The sequence below is a fragment of the Martes martes genome (genome assembly GCF_963455335.1).
Source record: "Martes martes genome assembly, chromosome: 14".
In the NCBI taxonomy this organism is placed as follows: domain Eukaryota; kingdom Metazoa; phylum Chordata; class Mammalia; order Carnivora; family Mustelidae; genus Martes; species Martes martes.
The window spans coordinates 7,948,234-7,970,844 of NC_137902.1; the positions used below are offsets into that span (position 1 = coordinate 7,948,234).

The 22,611-nt window shown below is 46.0% G+C and overlaps 1 protein-coding gene across 1 annotated transcript in view; it reads left to right on the forward strand.

Moving 5' to 3' along the window:
- Window positions 1-22,611, forward strand: part of CPXM2 (carboxypeptidase X, M14 family member 2) — a gene marked incomplete at its 5' end in the record, with an annotated part of 127,750 nt that overhangs the window by 74,240 nt on the left and 30,899 nt on the right. The window contains 2 exons of the mRNA XM_080823667.1: window positions 11,958-12,042; window positions 12,990-13,140. Of these exons, the coding sequence (XP_080679793.1) occupies window positions 11,958-12,042; window positions 12,990-13,140 (236 nt within the window). The remainder of the gene's footprint in view (window positions 1-11,957; window positions 12,043-12,989; window positions 13,141-22,611) is intronic.

Consider the following 22,611-nt stretch of genomic DNA (forward strand, 5'->3'; position numbering starts at 1 on the left):
TTGTAAACTGAAGTGCCATATGAACTCTGAATGGAAAATGCTAGTACAGTTGCTCTCTCAAGAAAGGAAAAATTGTGTATTTACATGAAATCACAAGGGCAAAGATTTTACTTTTTTTTTTTTCTTAAAATCTGTCTTTTAAGAGATGAATGTGGCATCTTCACACACACCCCTTCACAGAGATGCTTGTGACATTTCCCTGTGCAGAAGCCTGTTACACAGCATGAAATAAATGTTTTAGCTTTCTCAGGATGTGATATTGGATAGATACAAAAGAACTGACGTAATATAGGTAAACGTAAGGTATTACCATTACAGCGAAACCCACACTCCTGAACACGTTTATGCCCATAACGCAGAAATTAACTCTGTGCTCTTTCCTGATCCCATATGTGCTCCCTCCTGGGAGTGGACCCATTCTCCTCCTGAGGGGTTCATCATTCCCCTGCCTCTTAAAAACAGTCTTATCGCTGTGTGTCCCACAGGCCAAAAAATTCCCTTTCTTGTTTTGACCTTTACAAAAATGATTTTATACTTTAGGTGGCTTTCAGAACTTCGCTTTTTTTTACCCAATCTTATGCTTCAAAGCTTGGCCATGTTGTTGCCTGTGGTTGTGATTCATCCATTCGTATTATTCAACCCGGGGACTGTGCCATTTATCCACTCTTCCTTGATGGAGACTGGATTTCTCCCTTTTCAACTTTACATTATTTTATTTTATTATTTTATTGTTTTATTTTATTTTAATTTTTTTGCTCTTAAAAATAATGTTGCTCCTTCCATTCTTGTATCTGTCTCCTGGAGCACATGTAGATCCTGGAGCACAAGGAGATCTCCATGATCTGTATTCAGGAGTAGAATGTCTGAGTTGGAAAGTAGGCAGATGTGGAGTTTAACAGGAAAGCGACAAATTGTCTTCCAGAGTGGCTGTCCGAGTATCCTCGCTTTCTCGAGTATTTTAGAGTTGCTCGACATCCTCACCAACATTGGTACCACCTTCCTCCTTCATTATCGATACAAAGAGTATAAAACCATGTCTTTCATTATAGACCTAACTGGCATTTCCCTATCACTAATAGCGATGAACATCTTTTCCTCTGTTTACTTGCATGTGTGTTACCTTTACCATGAAATACCTGTCATGTTTCTCCCCATTTATATTGTGGGTTTTTTTTTCTTTGTCTCATTGATTTATGGAAGTTACAAAACATATTCTGAGTATTCGCCCTTACATTAGCTAAATGGGGTCAAAATATTTTCTCCCAGGTTCAAGTTTCTCTCACTGGTTTCTTTATGATGTCGTTTGAAAAGTAAAAGTTTTTAATTTTTTTTTCATTTGATTTTAATTTAACTTTAGTTTTTGAGAGAGAGAAAGAAAGAGTGTGCACGTGAGCTTGCAAGTGGTGGGGAGGGGCAGAGGGAGAGGGAGAAAGAGAATCTTAAGCAGGCTCCGCACTTGGCACAGAACCCCCCACAGGGTTCCGTCTGAGATCATGACCTGAGCCAAAATCAAGAATTGGAAGCTTAACTGACTGAACCGCCCTGGTATCCCGAGAAGTTTTTAATTTTAACGTAGCCCAATTTATTTATCTTTCATGGCTAGACGGATTGTGTTTTACATACGATATCCTTCCATACCTCATGGTTCTGGGGTAATTCTCCTATGTAATCTTTAGTTTTTTTAAGTTTTTAAAATAGTTTATCAATTCAGTAATAACTTTTATGAAAGATGTGAAACACAAGGTCTGATTTCAGTTTCTTTTAATATAGATAACCAGTTGCCTTGAGACCCTCTAGTTAATAGTTCATTTATTTTCTGCTGATATGCAAGACATCTCTATCAAGTTTATATATGGGCATGGGTCCATTTCTGGGCTCTCAGTTTTGTTCAGTTTATATATATATGTCCACCATTATCATGATATCTTAATTACTAAAGCTATTTAAAATAAGTTCTAATATCTTGATAGGACAGTTTCCTCTTTTCATAAAGTATCTTGATTATTTTCCTCCATATAAATTTTAGGATCAGTTTTCCAAATTTCTTTAATATGCTCTGGGATTTTTGGTGACAATTGACATGTTTACAATATTTTTCTATCCACAAACATGGTATAGGTCTCCTGTTCTTTATAACCTTTAAAACGTCTTTTAATGAAGTTTTCTCCATAAATGTCTTACACGTCTTTTGTTCATTTTATCTCTGAGTGCCTCATTTTAGGCTGCTGGTGTCTAGAACTGTAAAGAGTTTTGTACAGTAGCCCTATATCCAGTCACCTTGCTGAACTATCTTAGCAAGTATAATAATTTTTCTTTTTGAGTTTTCCTTGTAGACAGTTAAGTTCTTCAGGATTTAAATTTGTTGCTGTTTCTTTCTCATGGAGAATGCTCATGTGTTTCATGGTTTTTAAAAACTGTGAGCCACCATAGAGTTGAATTTATTAGCAAAACCTTCGAGAGCTTACACTGAAGACTCTTCTTGAGAAAGGATTTGTGTTTGGTTCTTTGGGGAGCCAAGCAGAGGCTACGGTTCTGACACCATTTCAGTCCCCATTGAGGGTCCAGGGAAAAGTCCCTGGTTCAAAGTCTCTAACTTTTGTTGTCCTAGGCTTTGTGGTTTGATCCCAGCCTGTTCTGTGCCTGTGCATTTTTCCCTAAGGCAACCCCCCCTCTCCTCAGCTCTTTTCTTTCCCTTGGAGATTTCCTTTACTTGCTTGCAAGCCCACTGATGGCTTAAAACATTCCTTTGTTTTGTGTGTAACCAGGATCCAGCTGCATTGTAGCAGAGGGCTTGGCAAGCATTTAGTCTGCCATTTTGTTGGTGGCAGGCGTTCTCGGTTTTTATTTAAACCGAAGCAATGTCAGGTAGTAAAATATCTGAATGTGTCCCAATTTTTTTTTTATAGCACGCCCCCCCTTCTCTATTTTCCTGATCTGAAGGTGGGCTGAATTGGTAGGGAGTGTAGTAATCTCATACAAGATTAGGATTTTTGCTTTTTGTTTTGGTTTGGTATTTATTTATTTATATGTTTGTTTGTTTGTTTGTTTGTTTTAAGTGAGGGAGCTGGCTGACGCCCAGAGGAGCGTCCTCTCCCTCTTTCTGCAGTCAGGAAGTCTTTGACACAAATGCTTCTTTCCTTGGGCTGCATTGCTTTGAGTTGAAATCTCCAGTCACAGAGAATTAAATGTCAAGGTGGTTTTGTGAGGTGGAAAAATCTCTCTGAGGCAAGTGGAAAAAAGCCACAAAGTGCTGCGAATTTCAAACCTTCCCCAAGGATTGAGAGGCCAGGAAACATGACCATTACAGCTCCAAGAGCTTCGAAGAGGGCTCTGTAATAACAGTGGATGCGGTTGTAACAAAAGAACAAAATACGCAGCTTTTGTGTCAGTGGGGGGGGGGGGGGGGGGCGTGGCACTCCCTAGCCTGCCCCCCACCCTTCATTCCTCTGAGCCGCACACCCTTCTGCTCTACCCCCTGCCAGTGGCCTCATCATCACGCTTCATCATATTCTCTTCGAAATGTGCAGCTTACCCCCCTGTCTCCTCATAAACCTCTACAGCTCTTGAGTAAAGAGATCATATATCATTTACCTTTGTTTTTTTCCGAGGCTGGCGTGCTGCTACCTGTCCTACAGGAGCTGCGGGGCAAGGAGCAGGACTTAACACAGTCTTTGTTTTCACGTGGATAGAACTTCGGCAAAAGTCAGTCCTCCTACAGCAGTACCGATTGGCGCCAATACCTCTTCTGTCATCCTGGATTATCAACCTTCTTAATTTTAATTAAGATATGATTAATTCTTAATTTCTTTATAGCTGTGTCAGATGGTTACCATTACTGACTGGGGTACAAAGGGTTAAGCTGGAGGCGTGGTCACTTCCTGGAAGTGTCTGGAGGAGCACCTGAATTCGTTCACAGTTCAGCTGCCGTCCTGTACGTTGTATAGCGCTGGACACTGTCTTCACTGGGATAGTGTCCTCCTTAAGAGCGTAGGTGTGCAGATCGATTACTGTGTTCCCGCACTCTGCTCAGACTGCGCATGCGTTACCTCATTCAGGTCTGGATTCACTGTACAAAGACATAAAGTTGGTGCCTTGTCCCACCGCTGGAGCTTGGGGTCACACAGCCCTCATACAGGTCACAGCCAGGAAGTAGAAGACCTAGGATTTTACTTTGGGCTTCGTGTCCTCAAAGCCTGGGGTTTTATCCACTCTCCTAGTACAACTCTCAATCTATTAATTAACATGTAACCTCCTTGTAGGTATCCTTATTATTTTCAGAAGGTTTGCCAGTTTGTCACTTGTTTTTTTAATTTTATTTATTTATTTGACAGAGATCACAAGGAGGCAGAGAGGCAGGCAGAGAGAGGAGGGGAAGCAGGCTCCCTGCTGAGCAGAGAGCCCGATGTGGGGCTCGATCCCAGGACCCTGAGATCATGACCTGAGCTGAAGGCAGAGGCTTTAACCCACTGAGTCACCCAGGCACCCCAGTTTGTCAGTTCTGTAGAGTTAGTAAGCAACAAAGCGGAATTTGAGCTACAATGCTTAGCACCCCTGTCTCTGCTCATGCTCTTATTGTACATTTACCAAGTGCCATGACAGTAGCTTCCAGGTGTGTGTGTAAATGAAACAATGCCTCAGAAGCCCGTCTAGTCAAATGTTCCAAGTTCTGAAAGAAAAACAATGTCAACCTAGAATTGTCAGCAAGAATATCATTCAGAAATGAAGATAAAACAAAGCCGTGTTCAGACAGTAAGGATTGCAAACGTTTATTGCCAACATACCTGATTTAAAATAAATAACCAAGAAGAAAATGACCCAGATGGAAATATGGAAATGCAAAAGTAAATGAGAAATACCAGAAAGGGTGGGGTGCCCGTGTGGCTCAGTCAGTTAAACTTCAGACTGTTGATTTCCGCTCAGGTCATGATCTCAGGGTTGTGGGTTTGAGCCCCACACTGGGCTCCATGCTTGTCATGGATTCTGCTCCAGATTCTTTTTCCCTTTCCCTCCCCCCAAATATATAAAATCTTAAAATAAAGACTACCAGAAATGGTAAATAAGTAGACTATATGAAACAATAGTGATTTTTTAAAGACTTTATTTATTTGAGCTAGAGAGAGCGCGAGAGAACACGAACAGGAGGTGGGGTGGAGAGGGAGAAGCAGACCCCCCCACTGAGCAGGGAGCCCAATGTGGGGCTTGATCCCAGGACCCTGTAATCATGACCTAAGCCAAAGGCGGATACTTAGCTGACTGCGCCACCCAGACGCTCTTGAAACAATAGTAATTTGTTACAAAATTTTTAAAATATATAGAATAAAAATGAATTAAATATTAACTATAAATATACTTAATATAAATATTAACATTAAGATATATAGAGAATTAAAAATTAAAATTGAGTTCCAAAATAATGCAAAAGATAGAGAGATAAATGGACTTAAAGTGTTAGATGGTTCTAATATTACCATGGCAGTGATAGAATTATAATTTGAGTAAGACTAGTACTTAAGGATGCATATTGAAATATTTAAGGTAATTATGAAAAGAATAATGCGAGTGTATAACTTTTAAGTTAATAAAGAGAAAATAGAATAATAAGGATATTTGATTATCAAATAAAAATGCAAAAAAAAAGAAAAGGAAATGTAACAGATGGGTCTAATAGAAAACAAATCGTAAATGGTCGATATAAATCCAAATATAACATTACCTTTAAATGAACTACAATCTCCAAGAGAAGAAGAATATGATCACATTGTACTTAAAGAAGAAACCTCATAAAACTGAGCTGCATGCTGTTTACAGGAGACATAGTTGAAATTTAAGGAGACAGAAGGTTAAATGTAAAGGAATGGAAAGAAATATATATACTCTCACCAAAATAAAACAGGTTAGCTATCCTGATATCAGACAAAGTTGACTTTAAGGCAAGAAACACTGATAGAAATAAAAAAGGGAAATTTTTTTCATCATAAAAGAGTCAATCTATTAGTAGTATGTGACAGTCTTAAATCTGTATGCACTCAATAGCATAGCTTCATTTTTTTATATATTTATGGGAAAGGTTTAGAGAACTAGAAGGGGAAACAAATAAATTCACAGTAAGATTGATATTCTTTTACACACCTCTTTCCATAACCAACCAATAGAGTAAGCAGACACAGACATATTAACTATACAGAAGATGTGAATAACACAATTAGTACATCTGATCAAAATTTTATATGTGGAACACTGCACACTATAATTACAGAAATGACATTGGTTTCAAGGGCACATGGGACATGAGCCCAAACTGACCATATGCTGAGCCATAAGGATGTCTCAGCAAATGTCAAATGACTGACATGATTCAAAGTTTGTTCTCTGTCCATGAAGGAGTTAAACTAGAAATCAGTAATTTAAAGATAACTGGAAAAGCCCCCACACCTGGAAATCAAATTATACTCCTAAATAGTCCATGGTTAAAGGAGAAATCACAACTGAAATTAATATTTTGAACTAAATGATAATGAAAATATGACATATAAAAATTATGGCATGTAGCTAAAGCAGTGGCCAGAAAGAACTTTAACCTTAAATACATATATTAGGATTTAAGATGGAAAATTAATGGTCTCAAGGAACTATACGAAGTGAACCTAAAACCTAAAGAATGTGCCAAGAAGAAAACAGTAAAGAGTAGAAATTAATAAAATACTAGTTTATGCCTTAGGAAATTGCTAGTAGTCAACCATTTTGATTTGTAAAAATGATAGTTTCATATGGGTCGTATGGTTCCTAACAGGAGACACATACGGTTTTATATGGTTTCTATAGGAAACAAATAATAGAGAGGGTAAACAAAGCCAAAAGTTGATTCTTTGAAAAGATTAATAAAATGAAAAACTCTTGGCTGATTAGGAAAAGAGAAAAAAAAATCAACTATCAACATCAAAATTGTAAAAGGGAACATGATTAAAAATGCTGCAGACATTAGCAAGACAATAAAGTAATACTGAGAATAGATTTATGCCACTAACATTGAAAATAACTGAAATGTGATAATTCTTCAAAAAGCTCAAGTTACTAAAACAGAAGAAGAAATAGAATATCAGAGTAGTCTAATATCTACTAAAAAATCAGTTCATTCACAAATATTGTCCCCCCAAAACCTGAATTTCATAAAGTTTGATTGAATTCTTCCAAACATTTAAGAAAGAAATGACACTTAAAAAAAACAAAAAACAAAAACAGAGGATGGAAACAGAGAGTCATTTCCCAACTATGAGGTTGCATAACCTTGATATCAAAATCTGATGAAAACATTACAAAAAGCAAAATTATGGAAAACTTTTTTTCATGAGCATAGATATAAGAAATGCTAAGCAATCTATCACTAAACTGAGTCTAGCAGTATATAAGAAGGATTATGTCTCACCACAAAATGGGATTTATTCCAGGAGTAGAAGGGTGGTTTAGCCATGATTGTAACTAACCACTGTAATTCACAACTTAGGACCAAAGAGAAAAATCACAAGAACACTCTGAATCATGCAGAAAAGGCATCTCAGAAAATTCTATAGTCATTTGTGTTTACAAGAAAAAAACTCTTTTTAAACTAGGAATAAATGATACCTTCCTTAATCTGAAAAAAAATCTGTAAAAGAAAAAAACAAAACTATGGTATAGTACAGCCAGGCCCCTTGCAGTGAGGGGCCCCAGGGCATATGCAGTAGCATCTGCTTGGAGCTTCTGCAGTGGGTCCAAAGTTTGTGTGTACGGACTCATTTCAAGAACTCTCATTTTTTATAATGTGAGAAAAAGAGCCCCAAACAACAGGAATTGCACATTGTTGTTACATCATTAGAGGGTAGTTTGATAGAAACCAAAAGACTTTATCCAGTGATTTCTGAGCATGGACATGATAATGGGGCTGCAGCAACTATATATTGCAACCCAAAGATAATAAGTGTGGAAAAATGAGTAGATCATGTTTTCTTAGAACTCTGAGACAAGTATAAGGATGTCTTCTTAGAACTCTGAAACAATGACTGTGGAAACATGAATGTATCCTGAGCCCTCTTGCAACAGCAATGAGAATGAAATAAATCAGGGTGCCTGGGTGGCTCAGTTGTTAAGCGTCTGCCTTTGGCTCAGGTCATGATCCCGATATCCCGGGATCGAGTCCCGTGTCGGGCTCCCTCCTCTGCAGGAAGCCTGCTTCTCCCTCTCCCACTCCCCCCGCTTGTATTCCCTCTGTGGCTGTCTCTCTTTCTCCCTCCGTCAAATAAATAAATAAAATCTCTTTTTTAAAAAAGTGAAAAAATCATAATATGGGCAATAGTATGAATTATCAAAGACAAACTAAGCCAGAGTCAAAATGAACAAAGGCTGTTTATCCCTAAGCCTAGGGCAACAGGGACCTCTGCCCTTACTTTCATTTCAGCAGGAGCTGTAGAAAGGTGGTAGAAAGGAGAGTCAGATTCATACAGTAAATGGGAAACACTGAGGTCATCTCTGGTTTCCAAGTGTTCTGTTAAGGTAGAAATTTTGGAAATGGAGGAGACTTTCTAATTGGTCTTGAGGTACTTTTGACCATGGACTACAAGGGGGCCAGCCCCCTATTGCTTGGCAGAGGAATTTCCACCCCCACCAAATGGTCTGCAAAGCCCACCCAGCCCCGTGTATCCTGCCTGGTCCCTCACTCTGCCCTCCAGGAACGCCAGCTTCCTTCTGCATCCTCCAAAGTACCATGATCTCTTCTTCCTCCATCTATGAGATGTTTATACTCCAGTGGGAGATAAACACACTATCAGATAATTTTAGAAACAGGTATAAAATTATAAGTGGAATTAAACTATGAAAGAAAGGAACATATAAGAAATTGGCCAGATTGGAGGATTAGGCCTGCCTTATCTGATAAGGTTTGAGGGCTGAATGATTTAGAGGCAGACAGTAAGGGTGAGGGGGAAAATGAAAATAGTATATGCAAAGGCCCTGAGGCAAGAGAGTATAATCGTTATCAGGAATGGAAAGAAAGAGCCCAGAAAACAAAAGGTATAAGCAAGAGTCTTATAAACTATGAGGAGGATTTTGGTCTTACTACCAGAGAAGAGAGGTATTTCAGGCAGGTGGTGACATGGTAATAGTTCATTAGGAAAACCAGTGTCTAACTGCAGGATAGATTGGGAGGCAGCTTAAATGCCAGGAGACCAATTAGAGGGACCTGCAGCAGTGCTGGCTAGAGAGACTAGGCTATGGAAATGGAGAGAGTTGGGTAGATTCCAGAAACACGTGGGAGGTGACATTGACAAAATTTGATGATGGTCTCAATGCGGGCATGGGGGATGCAGGGAAAGTGGGGTGCCATAGAAGACCCTGGGATTTTCGTTTCCCTGGGGGGGATGCCAGTAGTTCTTTTGAGGCAGGAGCTCGGCCTGGCCCAGGCCAGGGTGCGGAGCAGGAGCCACGCACCCATCCGCTAGTGTGGGGTAAATCTGAGATGTTTCTGGGACCCGAGGAGTGGCGAGAGGTCAGGCAGACAGAGCAAGGGACAGGGGTCTGCAGTCCAGAGGGGAGGTCAGAACCACATAAACAACTAATTGCCCTTCAAACCTAAGTAGTGGATTTGCCCACATTTGTGTTAAGTTTGAGAAATGATTTGGTTTTCAATTCTTTGTTGTTTTTTTCCTCCCCCCTTTTTTGAAGATTCCATTTATTTATTTGACAGAGAGAGATCACAAGTAGGCAGAGAGGCAGGCAGAGAGGCAGGCAGAGAGGCAGGCAGAGAGGCAGGCAGAGAGAAGTGGAGGGAGAAGCAGGCTCCCTGCTGAGCAGAGAGCCCGATGCGGGACTCGATCCCAGGACCCCGAGATCATGACCTGAGCCGAAGGCAGCGGCTTAACCCACTGAGCCACCCAGGCGCCCCTCCTCCCCCCTTTTTTGGACTGCTTATTTTATTTTTCCTTTCTGCCCCTGTCTTATTGTGTGTGTGTTTCTCTTGACGGAGAGGCTTCTCAAGGCCATCACCTCCATCTGTGCAGGTGGGATGTGCCTCTCGCCTCGGCAGCCTTCCCAGATCACTCTGGGGCGTTAGCAGCCGACAGACAGACCGCAAAAGGGACGGCATTTGCAAGGTCTTTAGAGATTATTTGAATGCGGGACCCAGGTTGATATTTGGGGTGAGGATATTCTCCCGTGCCGAGGACATGCGCTGTGCCAGGGTCCCTTGCACAAGACACACCTGCTGCCCGTCGGTCTGTCTGCAGGCGTGGGCTCCGCCTTCGCCCTCCCCCGGGAGCCCGCTGTTCACCACTTCCAGCATCTGGCGGGTCTTCAGACAGAGCTGGCGGGGAGGAGGGAAGGGAGATGCCTCGAGGGGAGGGTTTGTTTCCAAGCACCTATAGAAGCACCTAGGAAGGATTTTCACAAGTCAGTCAGATGAGCCAGCGTGAAGACAAGCAGCTCATCTTCCTAAATGAACCTTACTAGGCGGTGCTGATTCAGAAACCCAGACCGCATGGGGATAGCTCTGCCTCCAGAATCCAAGGAAATGTCACAGTAGGAAAAGGACTCCAAGTGCGTCAGCTGGCGGAATGTTCTAAGGATTGCTGAATTGGTGTTTCATTCCAGTGTTTTAAAAATTAAAAAAAAAAATGATGCTCTGAGAAAATCTTCTATATTTGCTACCTGTTAATGTTATCCACGGCTGAGTCTTAGGGACAAAAACGTGTCTTCCGCATGAAGGTGGTTTTGGGGCGTGGCCTAGCAGATTGACCCCCACCCTGGGAAGCCCACTCTGGCTGTCGTCACCTCTGATTTCTGTGCAGCAGGACTTGATGGCGGGTCTGGCGTTGGGCCCAGCGAGCACCGGCTTATCGCCGGGGGTGGGGGGATTGTCTGCCCGGCTGTGACAGCCGAGGAGAAGCCCAGTGTCTCTCAGACAGTCAAGCTGTTATTTTTGTGGTTGGTGCCATGGAGTTTGTTATGTTCCCAAATCATTTACCCAAGGAAATTTCTAGACCGACTTGCAATTTTTACCGAGGTTACTCTTCCGCGTGGAACTCTTCTACCGCGTGAGGTGTAGATGTTCAGTAGAAAGAAATACGCCAGCGTCCGTGGGTCTTTGTGTGTGACCAGCATGCAGGGCTGGCTTGGGACCATGCACCTTGAACACTGAGGTGCTCAAGGAGTATTGAACCATCAAGGGCTCACGTTAATCTTCTGAGCTCAGTGCTTTTAGGGTCCTCATCTTACTGGGGAGTCAGCGGTGGCATAGATGGGTCAGTCAGGTGGCTGAGGCCGCGGGGAGGCTGAGCAGTGGGGCCAGGCTGTGACCCAGTGTTTTCCCCTGCTGGGCCAACTGTTGGCCCTTGAACAACGCAGGGGTTAGGGGTGCTGACACCCGTATGGTTGGAAATCTGTGTCTAACTTTTGACTCTTCAAAAACAGTTACCAATAGCCTCCTGTTGGCCAGAAGGGAGCCTTACTGTTAGCACAACGTTCCATTAATACACATTTTACATGTGTATTCTGTACTGTGTTCTTACAGCAAAGTAAGTAGAGAAAAGAAAATGTGAGAAAATCTTAAGGAGAGAAAATACGCTGACAGTACTGGCCTGTATTTATCAAAGAAAATCCACGTATATGTGGACCCGTGTGGTTCAAACCCACGTCGCTCAGGGTTCCACTAGATCTTCCTTATTGCTGTACATCTGCGTAGAAGAGGGGAACATTGTAAAGATGTATGTATTTATTTATATTTTTTGGGAGGAGCTGGGGGGCGCATGGGTGGGAGAGAGTAAGTCTTAAGCAGATTCCGCACTGAGCGTAGCTCGGTCCCACGACCCCAAGATCCTGACCTGAACCAAAACCAAGAGTCAGTCAGATCCTCAACTGACGGCCCCACCCAGGCTCCCCAGAGCTGAATATTTTAAAATATGTAGTTCCAGTGATGTTTTATTTTCTCGTAGGAGTGACTGGGTGACCTCCTTCAAGGTCATGGTGAGCAATGACAGCCATACGTGGGTCACTGTTAAGAACGGATCTGGAGACATGGTGAGTTTCATGTTCCCTCCGTCCATGCCCTTGGTGTCGGGCTGTGTGGGTCTCTGCAGAGAGAGGCGATGTGTGCCCCCTCCATGTCTGCTGATACTGTGTCAACTCAAACCGGTGATGGATAATGTGCTCATCCCCCTGCCCACCGCCCCGGCTTCCGTGCCTGAAGCTCAGTGCCCAAGTGGCCCATGGAGAGCTCGTGTGAAATTCTGAGCTGCTGGGATGCAGCTTCTTCCACAATCCACAGGTCATGTGGGGGACGTGTGCACAGCCAGTGTGCCTGCGCCCCTCATAGCTGCTCGGTTGCAGGAGTTTTCCAGCTTTCTTAAATAACCCATCTTTCCGCTCCATGATTTGCTCCAGATTAGCCGGTTCTGATCATGTCAGCCTCTGGCTCGGGTTCTCAAGCACATCCTTCCTCCCACGGCATCCAGAGTCCTCCCCAATCTGACGGCATCTTTGGTTTCAACCTTCTTTCTCTCTTCCCCCCTGCACGCACTCCTCCTGCATTCCAGAAGTGTGGGCCAGCTGCTCTGCTCCTTCTGAAGCCCAGCTCTGGGCTTCTCCATCGTTCCCTCTGCTTTTCTCTAGAGTCCCCCACCCCACAGGTCTAAAGGCCGGTTCAAATGCCACCTGCCCCCTGAAGCTCTGCCTGGTCCTTTCCTTCTTCTGAAATCCCAAAGCTCCGTGGCTGTGCCATGACACTCGTAGATTTCACCCAGATTATCAAAATATTCCCTCCTCCTTCTCTCTCCACTACCCCAGAAGATGGGGGCTTCCTGATGGCACGGTCCATGCCTGGTCCATTTCTCTTCCCCCCCACCACCGATGTCCCCCCAACACTGGGGGTTCCTTAGTGAAATCTTATGGAATGAGTGAATTACCCTTTTATCCCTTGATAATCGAGCTCTAAGAGATTTGGCTTTCCCCCCCTTGTGCATAAGTAGATATTTGAAGGAAACAGTGAGAAGGAGATCCCTGTCCTCAACGAGCTGCCCGTCCCCATGGTGGCCCGCTACATCCGCGTCAATCCACAGTCCTGGTTCGACAACGGGAGCATCTGTATGAGGCTGGAGATCCTCGGCTGCCCCCTGCCGGGTGAGCCTGCCCTTCCCGACTTGCTGCTGGGGGGTTGCTGATGGAGAACAGGTGCCTAGCCAAGGTGACCGCAAACAAACCAAGCAATATTGTTCTCACGTTAAAAAAAAAAAAATACTACATCTATTGCAGAATATTTTGAAAACCTAGCTAAGCAGAAAGAAAATAAATAAAAATCTCCCCTCATCCCACCCAGAAACGCCACGCTTATTTGGGGAGTAGCAAAGTGATGTGCCAGCTGTGGTTGTGTCTGCCAGGAATGGTGCGTGTTTCAGGGCTGAAAATTCACTCAACACTACCACTCCGAAGCAAGCAAAGAAAAAAAAATTAGAGAAAATTTTTCATAGCATATTTAATTGTCCGTGAGTGCTCCTACTACTTGGAGTAGAGGAGGTAGCCAAAATTAATTTAAAATGTGACCATGTACACAGTCTCTCTCTAAGTCACTTTGCTTGGGTGCCTGTGTCTTTGGTTAAACGCCTCTTTATCTCCCGCAGCCTGTTTTCACTTGATGATATCTGGGTGTGATCTCAGGGTGCCAGGAAGAGGGGGACTTGAAGTCACATGTGTGTCCTCTGGAGCCCTGCCAGTATCTTCTCTGGACAGGCTGATCTGGCCTGGCTCGTGGCTGGCTTGGTCTAGCCTTTCAAAGCTTGGGAGTTTGTGCCCATATGGAGCCTGTAGATGACCCCCGCCATCTGCAAGGACAGGAAGCTAGCTCCTAGCATGTTCCTAAGGCTCTTCATTAAGGCCTATAGGAATTCCTACATCCCTGTGCACCTGCAGTCTGTCCCTAGGGAACAAGCAACACGACTTTGGGTTATATAGTTTTCCTTACTGCCCTTGTCTAGTGGGAGAGGGAGGGCTTGCTACTTCTGGGGTTCGCCCAGCCTTGGGGAGGGCTATCCTCGGCGCTGATGCTCTCAGGAGCCAAGATAGCCATCAGCTATTTCTGTAGCCATCCGGCCCCCCTCCCCCACTGTGAACTTATATTTATTGCTTTTCAAAGCACGTTTAATATCATTTATTGCTTTTCTCTCAATCCCATAATATCCAAGTTCTTGCTTTACCAAGTACGAATTTTTAGAACGCAAACTCTGTATTGGTGAGAAAGATGGGTCTATCTGCCTACCGACTCACGCTCACACAAGACAGATTCTTTGTTATATATTTGGACTTACTAGCTTGCAAAACTTTTTTTTTAATGTCATTAAAACTATTAGAGACCATCTGTCTTGTGGATGCATTTATCTAGTCTATAGACAAAAATCCCGTTTGTAATCGCCTTACCGTGGGAAGTTCGGTTGTTCCCAATATTTTGGTTCCGTGGAGAACCACACGAGGAACGTCTTTGTGTCTGTGTCACCATGTGAGTCCATAATTACTGTGTGAATTGTAGGATTATTCAAGTACGGGATGAGTACTTACGTGAGATTATGATAAATAGGGTCAGTGGTGCAAAGGGTACGTGCGTTTCAAGGCCGAGCCCCAGAGGATGTTGTAAGCCAGCCTGAGCTAGGACCCGGGTCTCCTCCTGTGGCTGGTTGGTCCTGGAGTGGTCACTCAGATCCCGCCTGCTGCCACCCAGGGCCCACTGGGCTTTCCAGAGCTCGGAGAGTCTGCAGACTGAGACGCAGGCGGGTGTCTGAGAGGCCCTCTTTGTGCCAGGCCAGGAGGCCTGGGTTCCTGTGTCACTCATCACGGCCTCCGTCTGCTTGCTTGAAAGAGCAGGGCTGTGGTTTCTCTCCGTGGCAGGAACTCATCCATTGTTGGTAAAGGGCAAAGGGCAGCCTGTGACAGTCTCATGAAACAAATATTTCCCTGTGAAGTTATTCTTGGTGGTGTGTGTGTGTGTTTGAAGATAGGTCCTTGGGGGTAATTAAACACAAAGGCAGAGTTACGGCATTAATTCTAGGGGGGTTGCAAGGACAGACTTGGACTGGTTTTATTTCCAACCCCAAACATTTAGGGCCATCTCTCTTCTAGAAGTTACATAGCAATCTGCCCAGAGGGGAACTGGCCTTTGTCCGTGCCTCCTGCTGGCAGTCACATCTGAGGGACTGGGGCAGCCCAGGGGCCCCCACGTCCATGTGGGTAAGTGAACCTTGCTCATTGCCCTGCTGTGGGCACAGGCCCTTTGTGGGAGGTAATGAGGCCAAAGACAGACATGACCCAGCCAACTCAGCCGCTCAATCCCAAGGTGACCTTGTGGTCTAAATGCAATCGCCCAGAGTCTGTTTTTCCGGGAACTCTTGTTTATGAAAAATTCATTTACCTTTGCTTCTGCTCTCTTTGTTCCGTGCTTGCCATTTTCCTGAGAACTCTCCCGTCAGGGCAGAGGAAGGTGGTGAGTCTTTTCAAGCTTCGTGAGTAATGTGTCCAGAAATGTTTGAACTGGAAAATGAATTACCGCATGCCATTGTCTATTAATAGGATTTTTAAAGCTCAAAAGGAAAAGAAAATGGAGTGTTGTTTATGGTTACAGTTTCAGTTTTGCAAGATGAGAAGGTTCGAGAGATCTGTCTCACAACAATGTGGATATACTTAACACTACTGAACTGTACTCATAAAGATAAAGTTAGGATGGAAAATCAGACATGTATTGGACCACAAATAAAATTTTTTAATTCAAAAAATATTTTATTATTCTTATTCTCCCCCCAAATTTGTCTACTGGAGCATAGTTGATACACAACGTTACATGAGTTTGAGGCGTGCAGCACGGTGATTACACTGTGCTCACCCTGAGTATAGCTCCCGTCTGTCACTGTAAATGTGGTTGCAGGATCAGACACTGTCTTCCCTGTGCTGTGCCTTCATTCCCGTGACTTAGTCATTCCATAACTGTGAGCCTGGATCTCCCGCTCCCCTTTGTCCATGTTTGCCCCACCCCCCACCATCCCCTCACTCGGGCAACCCCCGATTTGTTCTCTGTACTTACAGATCTGATTCTGCTTTTCATTTGCTTGTTCATACATTTGTTTTTTTGAGATTCCACATGGGAGTGAAATCATATAGTACTTGTCTTTCTCAGTCTGACTTATTTCACTTAACATAATACCTTCTCAGTTGTTCATTATTTAAAAGTTAAAAAAAAAAAGAAGAAAGAAAAGTTGGGCAGACTCTTAATTTCAGCTCCAGTCGTGATCTCAGGGTCCTGGGATCAAGCCCCATGTCGAGTTTCACACTCAGCGCGGAGTCTGCTTGAGATTCTCTATCTCTCTAACCCTGCCCCCTGCACTTGTGCTCTCTCTCTCTTTCTCTAAAATAAATAAGTAAAAGTAAAAAGAAGTCCTTTTCCCCACATTTGAATGGAGTTGCCCATTTTGGATGAGCATGCATTAAAGATCTATGCATATCAGAAACTGGGGAGGGCTTCCTAACATACATTTTTTTAATAATGAATAGTTCAGGTTAAGACGCATGCTGGCCGACTTCAAGGTCACAGAGTTGGTGGTTCTCAGCTCTTTTGCTGTTGTAAACAATACTGCCACGTGTGCTATCTGTTTCTGGAAAGGGCCGTGTTGCTCTGCATACAGTTTCCCCACAGGGTGATAGCAGCACGCCCAGGGGCCCAGGAAATGACTTTCAGGGCCGGGAATGGCCGTGTGTGAGCTCTGGTGCTGTGAAGGTGTGAGTCCAACCTTCCAGGGGAAAGCGCCACTCCTCCCACCTCATCTTCTCTACCACCGGATCTGAGCGACTGCCCCCCGATCTGCACAGGGCTGGGGCTCTTGGATTCACCTCAAGACCTTGGGAGGAGCCGTGAGGAGGGCTGGGTGCAGGAGCTCTCTTCCCTCCAACACAGAGGAGCTGCTAAGGGCAGATGCCCCACCTTCATTCCCGTGGGTGGGCCAGGACCGCCGGACACACTGCCCCTCCTTCCCTCTCCCTCGTACCCATGCCCTCCCAGGCATAAATCCCTGAGAACATATTCCAATCGTGAGACCACCACCCGTCTTGCTGACCTGGTTCAGCCAGCCTCTCCCCCATCTCATCAATACGGAGAAAATGGGGGGACGGATGGGTTCAGCTGGGTCAGCGGAGCCGCAGGAGACATCGTCAGTCTAATTGCTTTGCTGCTTTTCTTCACAAAGGCCACAGGCTGAGTACCTCCTCGTCCTGGCATTGGTCATTATTTTGGGCCCTGGCCTGGGTTTTGAAAAGACAGGCGTGGGAACTTGAAGTTGCTGTGGCCCCTTTTTTGTCTTGCTTTGCTAAGGGCAATGTGTTCAGCCTCTTCTGGATGAAACTAGAAGCGCTCACAGGAAGGGCTGTGTCCCAGCCACGGGCTGCCTTCGTTGTTACTGCTTGCCTGGGCCTTGTGTGACCTGAAAAAAAAAAAAAGAGAGAAGAATTCATGTCCCATTCAGGGAAGCTGGGTGGACAGAAAGGGCATGCGTTCCTGGTGAGATCAAGTTCACGGTCTGCGATCACCCACCAGCACCTGTGGTCTTGCGCAACCTGTGGGAGAACTCCACGCCTCGCTTCTCTCCTGTCTGAAGTGGAGATACAAGCTTCCCTGCAGAACCGGGACTACGTCCTCCCAGTCCTGCATCGCCCTTTCCTAAAGCATCCCCGTGAGATGACCCAAGCCCTCCCCATGTACCTATGGAAGGACCAGAGTCTCCCTTCCTCTCCTGCCCCCTGGTACTTCTGGGGCTAGCTGGAGTGGTCGCCTGTCCTTGCCAGGGGGTTGCATTCTGCCTCCTGCTTCTCCTTGCCTTCTCTCAGTGCTGCTCCTGGTCAGCTCACGCCATCATCCCCCCCCCCCCCCCGGATTTGAGAGCAACAGCCTCCTCGGATGCTGAGTCACGGGAGGGCTCACTGCTGAGGTTTGGGGATAAAAATGGGGCTTTGCTACATGTAACATAGAACCGCACAGACCTGACAGTCAGCATTTCTGTCCCTAAGGCTCCTGGTCATCCCAGCAAAGGGGATCTGTGGACTGCTGCCATGCTGCCCAGGCCGCGCCCTCTCGGCCTAGACCTCTCCTCTGCTTCCCACTTTCTGTCCAGCTCCGTCTTCCTCTGACTTCCTGTGTTTTGGGCTTCCAGGTTGGGGGAGGGGAACGAGTGGGATTGAAACACCTGTTTCTTTTTTCTTTTCCTTTTTCTATTTATTTATTTATTTCTGTTAATCACCACACAGTACCTCATTAGTTTTTGATGTAGTGTTCCATGATTCGTTGTTTGCGTATAACACCCAGTTCTCCTTGCAATACATCCGCTCCTTAATACCCATCACTGGGCTCACCTCCCTCTGCTCCAAAACCCTCAGTTTGTTTCCTGGAGTCCATAGTCTCTCATGGTTCGTGTCCCCCTCTGACTCCCCCCCCCTTCATTTCCCCCTTCCTTCTTCTAATGTCCTCCGTGCTATTCCTTATGCTCCACAGATGAGTGAAACCATATGATAATTGTCTTTCTCTGCTTGACTTATTTCACTTAACATAATCTCCTCCAGTTCCATCCATGTCGGTGCAAATGGTGGGTATTCATCCTTTCTGCTGGCTGAGTAGTATTCCATTGTATCTATGGACCACATCTTCTTTATCCATTCATCTGTTGAAGGGCATCTCAGCTCCTTCCACAGTTTGGCTATTGTGGATGTTGCTGCTATGAACACTGGGGTGCATTTGCCCAGTCTTTTTACTACATCTGTATCTCTGGTAGTGTAGTGTAATTGCTGGGGAGTAGGGTAGCTCTATTTTTAACTTTTTGAGGAATCTCCGCCCTGTTTTCCAAAGTCGCTGCACCAGCTTGCATTCCCACCAACAGTGTAAGAGGGTTCCTCTTTCTCCACATCCTCTCCAACACTTGTTTCTTGCCTTGTCAGTTTTTGCCATTCTAACTAGTATAAGGTGGTATCTCAATGTGCTTTTGATTTGAATTTCCCTGATGGCTAATGATGATGAACGTTTTTTCATGTGTCTGTTAGCCACTTGTCTTCTTTGGAGAAGTGTCTGTTCGTGTGTTCTGCCCATTCTTTGCTTTGAACATCTGTTTCTTTTTTAGATAGAGACCAGGAACTCTCTGCTCTTCTCCCATCCTGGCTAGATGGAGCCTGGTCTTTCAAAGCCACGAGTTCCACGAGGAGGACTCTGCTGCTCCCCTGGAATGCACTCAGCCCGCTCTCCTTCCCTGCCATTGTTCACCGGCTCTTCGGTTCCTGATGCACAGACCCCTCCCCCCCACCGAAAGCTCCGCAAGAGCCATTTGCAGAGTGTGGAACGAATGTCATTTCCTCCACTTTCCCCTCCTTCCTTCTTCTACTGCCCTTGCTTAGACCATTTGGTATGTTTCTAAGGTCAGCAGCCCCCATGGATGGTGGGAAGTTGAGAGAGAAGATGTCTCCTTTCTTGTCCTGGTTTTGTTTTGTCCTCTGTGTCCTCTATGTGTGCTGCTCTTAGGACCTGCTGATGGGGATAAACCTCTACTTTTCGAGAAACCAGAATGCCTCCCTTGATCGGGCTGTGTATCCCTTCGTTCATTCCTCACTCATGCATTCCTGCATCAAACACGTAGGATGTGCCTGTTCTGAGGCAGGGCCCAGTGATCTGGGGAGAGGACAGATGCCTTCACTGCCCCAGGAGCTCTCGCAGTGCAACTAGGGAAGCGTGTCGGGCATCCTTACCCCCAGGGAACCCCACTCACTTCAGGGGGATCCAGCCTTGCTGGTGGCCACTGTCCTCCCTGAGACCGAGGGCAATGTGCCCTTACTGAGTTTAAATAAGCCTCAGTTTCTCTTCTTGGTCCAAGCGCCCCATGTTGATTGCTGGGGAACTGTAGAAACATCAGCACTCTGGACAAAAGTCTCTTCTGAGGGTTCCTCCTGTCACTCAGGCTGCACGTTGGCCCCGGGACTGTCTGGAGAAGTGGCGTCAGCCGAGCGATCAGAGGGCTTGCGGGCTTCTGCATGCAGCCCAGCAGAGCGGTGATGTTGGTGGGATTATAGGAAATGGGGGTGAAAGAAAATAAGCCCAAGTGATGTGCTGCTCACCCCTCGGAACCACCTACAGCCCCGGGTTTGACGGCTCCAGCGACAGTAATGACCCGACAGCAACATGGGCTCTGCTGGGGCTTCCTGGCCCTCCCCTGGCTCCTCTTGGCATGACCTTGTCATAAGAGCAGTCAGGTGGGCTGTGGGCAGAGGTGACTTGTTTTCATCGGGGGGCCAGCTCGTTGGTGCTCTGGCTGCATTTGGTCCCAGGCCGTCTGCACTCAGGCGTGTGTGCTGGGGGTGTCGGGGCTGGAAGGTTGCAGGGACACAGTGGCGGGCACTTCCTTGGGGCGAGGCTGGCCTCGAGGCAGGTACAGGAAGATCTGCTGTGGCAATGAGCCTCTGGTGGCCTCCTCGTCCTTAGAGAGCACTCTGAGGCAGGCAGCCCTTTTTTTCAAAAAATAAGGTGAATCTCATGTAATGTCCATTGAACCACTTTAAAGATACGGGTCCGTGGTATTTAGCATACTCACGACGTGCTGCAAGCACCAGCTCTGTCCAGTTTCTGAATTTCCTCGTGGACCCATAAACCCACCCAGGGCCCATCGAGTCGTCACTTCCCGATCCCCTCCGCCATCCCTGTGACCTCTAGTCTCTGCCTCTATGGGTCGCCTGCCCTGGAGAGGAAGGTCAAAGGCATCGTGAGCCCAGCGATTCCGGATTGCACGGGATTCTCCTTTCCATCAAAGATAGCCTCTCCGCTCCCTACCGAGCGCCCGCTCCTGTCAGGCAAGGTCCCCAAAGCAAGCAAACAGCAAAGCAGAACAGTCTGAGAACCTTGATCCCCCCACCCTGGATTTCCAGGAATGCGTTTTGGCCTGGAATTATCACTGTTGTGAAAAGAGCCCCATGGAGTGAGCTGGCGTGTGTGGGGGGTGGGAAGAGCGGGTGTCCATGGCGGTGAGGAGGTAGCAATGTCCCGGCTATTAGCAGTCCTCTCGGGCCACCGTAGTAAAGACTGCCCAGACCTGGGTGGTTTGGAATAATAGAGAGTTACTGTCTCGGTCCTGGAGCCCAGAAGTCCTACCTAGATCAAGGCGTCAGCAGGGCCGGTCCTTCAGAGGCTGGGAGGGGCCCTGCCCCCGTCTCTACCCCAGCTTCTGGGGGGTCATCTGGCAGTCTTCGGGTTCCCTATCTTGTAGACGCCTCACCCCATCTGTGCCCTCAGTTCCACAGAACCTTCTCCCCACGTGCCTACCTCTGTGTCTGCACCCCCCTTGCTAGAGACACCAGACAAATGGGTCAGGGTCCACTTGAATCACCCCATGTTAACTTGCCAACCTCTGTAAAAACCCTCTCTCCAAATAAGGCCCCATCTGGTAGGGCTATGGGTTAGCACTCCAACGTATCTTTTGGGGGGGCATTATTCAACCCCCACAAGGCATAATCCGTAGGCAAGTTCAGGCTGAGTAGGATTTTAAGTAGCTGAATAAGAGAAGAAAAGTCATGGGGATGGTTTTAGGCTCCACACGCCCTGTCGGGAGTTTGTCCACATAGCTAACGTGTTCCGGAAGGAATGAGCTGGGGTTCAGCCCATATGACGTGTGAAACCACACATGCGAAGGGAAGGAGGAGACTGATTCTCCCAAGCTCCATCTGTGAGGATAAAGGCCTCACAGACTGAATCAGGACTTAGGTTTCCAACGCCAGAAGCCCTACTCTGATTAGCTTATGGGGGGAGGGATTTGGGCTCACTTATATGAAAATTCCCAGGGTGGCTTGGACTCTGACTCTGGCTTCAGGCAAGAATAGGTCTCCTGTGTCGGGATCTTCTCAGGGAGTCAGGGCTCCCCTCATGTCCATCTCACGGGCAGAGAGATCAATACCCCAGATTCATCGCACCATCTGAGCAACGCCAACAGGAGACTCACCCCGTACAGCTCTGGGAGGAAAGTCTTCTGATTCCCAGCTTGGACCCTAGGATCTTGGGATCACCTCCGAGCCAGCGACAGTGGATAGAGGACACGTGTTTTATGGCACGACCTTGGTCACATACTCAAAACAGTGCATGCTGGGCACGGCAATTCTACCTGAAACATCTGGAATAGAGCCCCCCACAGGAGAAGGGGATCTTTTGCCCACAGAAAGAAGAAGGCGCCGGTAGTCTGACTACCTGGCTGGGATTGCAGACTCGGGGCCCCAAGAGGGCCAGACTTGGGTCCTACTCCTCTCTTTGCCTGTAGTACTGAGCTCTCAGTAGGTTCTCAGTAAAACTTCATCCAATCAGAATCCATTGACAAACAACTACTTGCTCAAAATGTGGGACAATGGGAAGTTGTGAGGAGAACTGATCGGTGGTTTTGAGACCGCTCCGGAACTTGTACCCTCGTCCTGAGGCAAACTGACTAGTCTTAAGGAAGGCAGAACGTTGCCAAGCGTGGAGCTCCTTTGTACTTAGAGTTCTGAGTTCTACTTCAATCCTTTTTGAGAACCTTGAAGGCATAACTTGTGTTTGAAGACAAAGGGGCTTTA